This window comes from Vulpes vulpes, chromosome 3, assembly GCF_048418805.1.
Source record: "Vulpes vulpes isolate BD-2025 chromosome 3, VulVul3, whole genome shotgun sequence".
NCBI lineage: Eukaryota > Metazoa > Chordata > Mammalia > Carnivora > Canidae > Vulpes > Vulpes vulpes.
Window position 1 is genome coordinate 73,038,009 of NC_132782.1, and position 6,977 is coordinate 73,044,985.

At 42.9% G+C, this 6,977-nt stretch overlaps 1 protein-coding gene across 1 annotated transcript in view; it reads right to left on the reverse strand.

Moving 5' to 3' along the window:
- DNAH5 (dynein axonemal heavy chain 5) overlaps window positions 1–4,621 on the reverse strand; it is a 217,189-nt gene extending 212,568 nt beyond the window's left edge. Inside the window, exon 1 of the mRNA XM_072752730.1 lies at window positions 4,324–4,621. Within this exon, the coding sequence (XP_072608831.1) occupies window positions 4,324–4,380 (57 nt within the window). The 5' untranslated portion in view covers window positions 4,381–4,621. The remainder of the gene's footprint in view (window positions 1–4,323) is intronic.
- Window positions 4,622–6,977: the final 2,356 nt, after the last annotated feature.

Consider the following 6,977-nt stretch of genomic DNA (forward strand, 5'->3'; position numbering starts at 1 on the left):
CATCATTCCCTCAAGAGTATCAGCTCCACAGAGAGAGATGTTTCCTATTTTAATATTTGCAATATCCCCAGTGCCTAGAACAGTACCTTGCACATAGTAGAGCCTTAATGGTCTAATGAGTAGAAAAATTAACCAAATTAATCATTTACAAGTCACTCTCAAGTAATTAAGGGCTGGAACACATTATTCTAGTGCAGCCTGAGCCCATGATTAAAGGCTCAGAATTCCATCAATGCTGCTGTGTCTAGGCATAAACCACTGCACAAAATTCTACCTATGGATTTCTGGCTATGGATGATAACTCTCCCTCAATTTATAGCAAATATAACTAAGCTCACTTAGCATACATCCTACTTAAATTGAATTGTGAAAACTGAGGGAAGTGCTTCTCCTGCTCACTTCCACGTAGAGACCTCTCCATACCAGTCAATCCACTTTCCATATCTTCCAAAAAAGAAAAGCCTTCCTCTTTGTCTTCCAGCATTTTCACTCTAACCCACAGGGCCCCCTATCCTCTGGGAGAGACCTCTGTGGAGCTTCCCAGAGCATCCAAACCTGCTCTGTGGTGGGGGGGAGACCCAAAGCCTAGTAACTCTCCACTCCTGACTATACTTTTCACATGCCTTTTCTTACCCCTTCCTGGTGAAGGGCCACCCACACAGAGGATGCACGACACCTCCTTCTCACATGAAGAGCCCTTCAGCAAAGTGGTTTCTAGAAAGGAAAGACACTTCACGATGGCTATTCCCACTTACAGCCGGTGCTATGGTGAAGCCCTCCTTTATTCAACAAGAACTACGCTCCCCTCCATTGCAAAGAGATAGCACTTAAGACCTGAGAAGGTCCCATCAATCTTCTTGTCCTGTAAGTAAATTCTGGAATTTGTCTATTTTCTCTGAAGTTCTCAGGGCTCCCAAATCTCCCCATTAGTCACCCCGCTATGTGTCATTCTTTCCAAGCTAGTAAAAGATCCCCTCTTAACCTTTTACTGCATGTGGATTTTTCGCCCAAATCAATCCAAACCTGCTGGATGGAGGTTCCCAATCACCACAACCTCCTGTGCACCCAACATTCCATCATCCACCTTCTAACCTCCGGTCTGTTTTCTGCACACCAAAGTCTGGGCTCTGAGTGAAGCTTTGAGTGGACCTGCACATGGCCACAAATTCTGTCTTCCCTCCCACCCCACAGTGGATTTACCCCAAATCAGGAATGCCTCTCTTGTGGAATTCCACAGGGCCATATAAATCAGGGAGCCATATAATTTCACCCACAAGCTAAAATACATATGATGCCACCATTCATTCTACGTATGGCATAGGAATGAAATTCAAGAATCCCCGTACTCGTCACAATAGACCAGAGTGCTTATAGCTGGCTGCTATTAGAATCATGGGGAATTTTAAAATCCAATACCTGGGAGGCTCAGTCGGTTAAGTGTCTGCCTTTCAGCTCAGGTCGTGGTCCAAGGATCCTGGGATGGAGCCCCGCATCAGGCTCTTGCTCAGCAGGGAGTCTGCTTCTCCCTCTGCCTCTGCCCCCTCCCCTGCTTGTGTGTTCTCTTTCTCAAATAAATAAATAAAATATTTTTTTTAAGAATTTAAAATACCGATGCCCCTCCCTCAAAACTCTACCTTATCTTGTCCCAAGGGGGGCCTGAGCGCTGGTGTTTCTCTTGTCCCAAGGGGGGCCTGAGCACTGGTGTTTTTCAAGAGCTCCCCTGGCGATTCTAACACGCAGCCCGGCCTGAGAACACTGCTCCAAAGGAAATTATTCTGTGAATTGATCATGATTGATGAGCATGACCAGGCACTCACCTGGTCATGGGGAACTTAACAGAGAAAGTCGAGGGGCATAAATTTGGGATCCCTCCAATTCTAGATCTCCTTTTCCTTTTCCTTCCAGCATTATGCAAAAACAAACAGAACTAGTTTCAGCTTTAAACTTCATGACTCCCCAGCTAAATCCTAGAGCCATTGGCCTCTCCCAGGCCACAAGAGAATTACTTCCACATTGTATATTGTATTGTGTATGTGAAATGTGTTCACCCACCAAACATGCCTGGACCTGATGAACAGTGGACACTGAGACTTGTTTGGCTGTTTTGTCAGAGGAGAACAAAACCCACACCCTTTATGCTTTCAAAAGATATTTGAGAGCAAAGGTTCTTTTCTGTCTTGGTTTCTACCCATGCACTCCCAAGGGAACAACAGTGGCCTCCCTGCAGAGTTTCTCAGCAGGGGAAGGCACTGTGCCTCCCCCAAAGGGCATGCCCTCTCTCTTCCCCCTCAGTCTTTATGCCCCCGAGAATCACTGTTTAGGGAAGCCTAGCAATCTGAAATTCGATGAACAATATTCCCTAGCAACAACGTATACAGGGCAAAACATGAACAATGCATATCCTGCAGCTAGGAAAGAACTATTCTCCATTTTAAAATCAGCTTTGCAATTAGGTGAATTCAAGTCAAGAGGACTGTCGTACATCTTTAAATTTTCTTCTAAAAGTCAACAAAGTCAATCAGCAAAATCACATATTTCAGTTTAATTTTCGAGAAGGAAAAGAAAACAGAATCCGTAAGTCTGGAACTCGTCCATTATACACTTGTAAGTTCATACTAAACACGGTTCATCCATGAGAAAAGAGCAGAAAGGCAGACATATCCAAGCCATATTTTTGTAAATAAGTGAGTGTATGTATACAGAATTATTTCAGGTTTTTTCATGGAAAACATTTCTGTTTATTATACAACAGAAAGGATGTATGGCTTCACTTTTCTAAACCCAGGAGCTTATGGTACTTTTGGTTATCATTTATATGTATAATCTGGATAAAGTCAATTATTTTATCACAATAACCTAGTTATAAGATAGCATCATTGCGGTAATAGTTCCAGACCAAGGTTCTAGACATGAGATTTATAGTTTTTATGTTAAATAGCTTTGGAATCTTTGTCATTATCTTAGGTCACAAAGTTATAATTTAATAAACTCCCATACCAGTATACTATACAGAAAATGTGTAATTATGTACACGATACACTGCAATCTTATTGAATTCTGTTAATCTCCTCCTCCAGTGAATAGAGCCAGCACCCAAAATATATAAACAAAACCCCCAAAAACCTTACTCCCAAATGGTAGCTCGTGGCAAAGAAGAAATAATTCATTAAACCATACATGGCCAAGACACAAAATCATTGATCTTATGTTTTAGACTTGGTAGTAAGGTACAGGAAAAATATTGAGACATGTGAAAAGCTTAATTTGTTCACTTTATTAACTAAGCATAAAATTCAGGCCTATCCGTACTGGCTCTGTGCTGAACTGGGAAGCCCATCATCCCTGTCTTTTGGGAACTCACAACCTAGTGAGGGAAGGGGATATGTACACAAATGTCACTTCCCTGCAGTGGTCTGACAAGGATGCTAGCAAATGCAGAAGCAAAGTGCTGGGAAGGCTTCTCAGAGGAGGTGCTGTTGGCACGTGATCTTAAAGAATGAGTGTTTGCAGGCAAACAAGTTCCACAGCTCAGCTGGAAAATGTGACGCTGGACAGGATGTATCCGAATTGTGGTGCTGGGGAAGTGGAGGGTAGCTGATGGCCGAGTGCTGAGCACTGCAGAGACAGCAGCCCTGCTGTTTTGGGGTGAAACAGCAGGTTGCAGGGCCAGACAGAATCATCTGGGCTGTTGGGGATACACAGCAGATCCAGAGACCCAGCCCTGAGGAAGCACAGGTTAATGTTGAGAACAGAGTCCCAGAGCAAACTCTACTTTCTTCTGACATCAACTGGTAGGGGAAGAGGTTCCAAATCCCTCTCTGCATTTGCATGAGAAAAACTGCTGAGCTGACCGAGATGCTGGGGAAGCTTATTCATCAATGTGACTCCAAAGGCACATTCATGCATCTCCAGATCTGTGACCTCATTTCCAGGCCATAGAATAGGAGGAAGGATTCCAGAGAGCCTAGAAAACTTGTGGCCCAGAGTCTGCCTTGACTAATTCCCAACACCAGTGAAAGCTTCCAGGTCTGAAAGAATGCAAAGTCACTAAAACACCCTGAAGGCTTTTCTCCCCCTCCGAGTATCCCCACAACTAGTTACTTTTGGGGCAACAGTGTGCACAAAAGCTGAAAGATAACGGTCCCTTTTTTTGGATTTGAAATATCAACATGTAGCATTATGAATTCTCCAAAAATTGGTATCAAACACGTTTCTCACAAAGTCATCAGAATACAACTTTGAATTGTTTGTAGGTATTTTTCCACACAGGCATGAAACATAATCCAAGACCCATGTGCAAGTTTCCAGACAACAGCCCCTTACCGTTAAAATGCGGGTGATGCTCTGCTTCCAGAGCTGTCTCCTACCGATCCGAAACATCACTGAGGTCTATTGAGTGGATGCAGAGCTCTTCCTGAATGATCCTCTGACTCAGGGAGGACTCCCTGAACTCCCTACTCCTCATCCAACAGGCTTTCAAGCAAAAACTGCTCTGAAGGACCAGAAGTTCACCCTCACTTTCTACTTGGCATGTTTTAGTCACCATATGCACAGAATTAAAATTACAAGGGAACCTATACTATTCAGGAGTTCTGTCTAGAGTCTCTCCCCCTGGGCCTCTGCTCTGTTCCAAAGGCTGTGTTGTTAGGGCAATACTGTTTACATCCTTAGAGTTTAATCGGGCCTCTCAGGCATGTTTATCAACCAATCAAAGCATCAGAACTGCTCGGTTACAACACTCCTGATGTTCATTTAATTCTAGATGCTGACCAACAGTAAGCCTGGAGTTAATAGAGATATTTGAATAATTTCTTTGAACAGTGAAAAACTTTAAACCATATCAAAATAGAAAGCAGAGAAAGCCACTCTGAGTGAATTGCTCAAGTCAAGAAATTCAGGATTACTTTGCCTCAACAACTGTGTGTGCACGATTAACTGCCAGCATTGTGACTAATCGTGACTAATTGTCAGATAGGCTAATTGTAACCCAAAGGAGCTGCTTTCTCCCCATAAAAAACAGAAGCCTATTTCATATGCAAATAGCAAATGATGTCCATAAATTACTTTTGCTCACCCAGTTGCACATACAAATAAACCGAGGTAATTTATTCTATGTGACTAAACATCTTGATCATCCTTACTGGGAAGACATGAATCGGAAACCATGGCCAGCATGATCTGAGGGATCTAATATGTATGAAATTTCTCAGCGAGATGAATAAAAAGCAGGACACTTAAGGTTGGGGATGTTAAATCTAGTCTTCGGAACTCAAATCCCACAGATAAGCAGGACATAGGGGACTCATCCTGCTAATTAATCTCATAAGACTGACTAGAGGGGCACCTGCGTGGCTCAGTGGTTGAGCATCTGCCTTTGGCTCAGATCGTGATCCCAGGTCCTGGGATGGAGTCCCACATCGGGCTCCCCACAGGGACCCTGCTTCTCCCTCTGCCTGTGTCTCTGCCTCTGTGTCTCCCATGAATAAATAAACAAAATCTTTTTTTTAAAAAAGAAGACTGACTGGAAAGCAAAGATGCCAATTCGCTTTTTAAAACACCTACTGCTAATCTGGAGGCTAATCTGGTATCTGAATTTAGGAGATTCACCGAGTCAACACCAACACTAGCATGAGTCCTCCATGTGTATGGTTAATACAAAAGACAACACTCCGACCTGAATATTATTTAGTAAGCCAAAAACTAGAGGATAGCAAGTTAAAAGTTTGTTTATGGGACATTTTCAATCAACCTCTGGGTATTGGTGAGCGGCCATTTCCTGGTCTAATTGTGAATGAAGATGGTATCTAGACTACAAGCCATTCTCTTCTGTGGGATGTTAAAAGGTCACCAACAAATAGCAGTATTTTCTCATCCCCTGTGTTCAGCATCTTAGTATTAGTCTCAAGAATCCTCAGCTAACACATGACCTCTGGACAGAGGTTATACTTCATTCTAAGTCTGCTTATCTTTCATTAGTTACATTACATGGGGCTTCCCTAATGATGTGTCAGGCACTGTCCTCATTCCAGCAACCATTTACATTATCTCTTTGGGGAGAGTTCCTTTATAGAAAAATTTCCACAGACGGCTGATGGCATTCATTTTGTGTTTCACAGGCCTAACCATGGCTCTCTCGAGGTTTCATGGTAAACTGCAAAGTCTTCCAACCTCTATGGCTGAATTTCAACCCCCTTTGGGCAAGGCAGAGGCAGGTATCTTAAGGGATCCCCTCAAATGAAGGAGGCAAAGCACAAGCCTGAATCTACTTCTGACCATCTGCCCCCTCACTGTTGGCCTGAAATAAAATTGATTTCTGGTTGCTGGAGGAGAGTTATTGAACATGACTTGGAGAGAGATTCAAGAGGGTTTCTGTAGGAGTGGTTACTGCCAGGCAACAGTGGACAAGACTCTTCCTACAGGAACTCTTAGGCCTGGGTCTCTCCAGCCCTATCTGGGCAGACAACACACTCTTCTAGACTGAGAATACTGGCCATAAACAAATCTTAAATCACACATAATGAGAAAAGAAGAGTGGACAATTGGTCTCACAGAGGCAGGAGATTTCATCCAGAAATCCAAGTACCTTCAAGGCAAGGTTTAAAGTTCTACTTTCTTGAAACCTGGGTAACTCATTGGTTGAGCGTCTGCCTTTGGCTCAGGTCATGGTCCTGGGGTCCTGGGATCAAGTCCCACATTGGCTCCTTGAATGGAGCCTGCTTCTCCCTCTGCCTATGTCTCTGTCTCTTGCTCTCTGTCTCTCATGAATAAATAAATAAATCTTTTAAAAATAAATTAATTTCCACTTTCATTCATTCATTTATTCATTCATTCAACAAACACCTGTGAGTGCCTTACATGGGGTGAGGCAACTATACAACATGTGAAACATAGAGCAGCTAATTAAAACACACTTAATCAAACAGTAAAAAAATTAATTGTGACATGCGTAATTATTTTATGGAACATTCAAACATAAA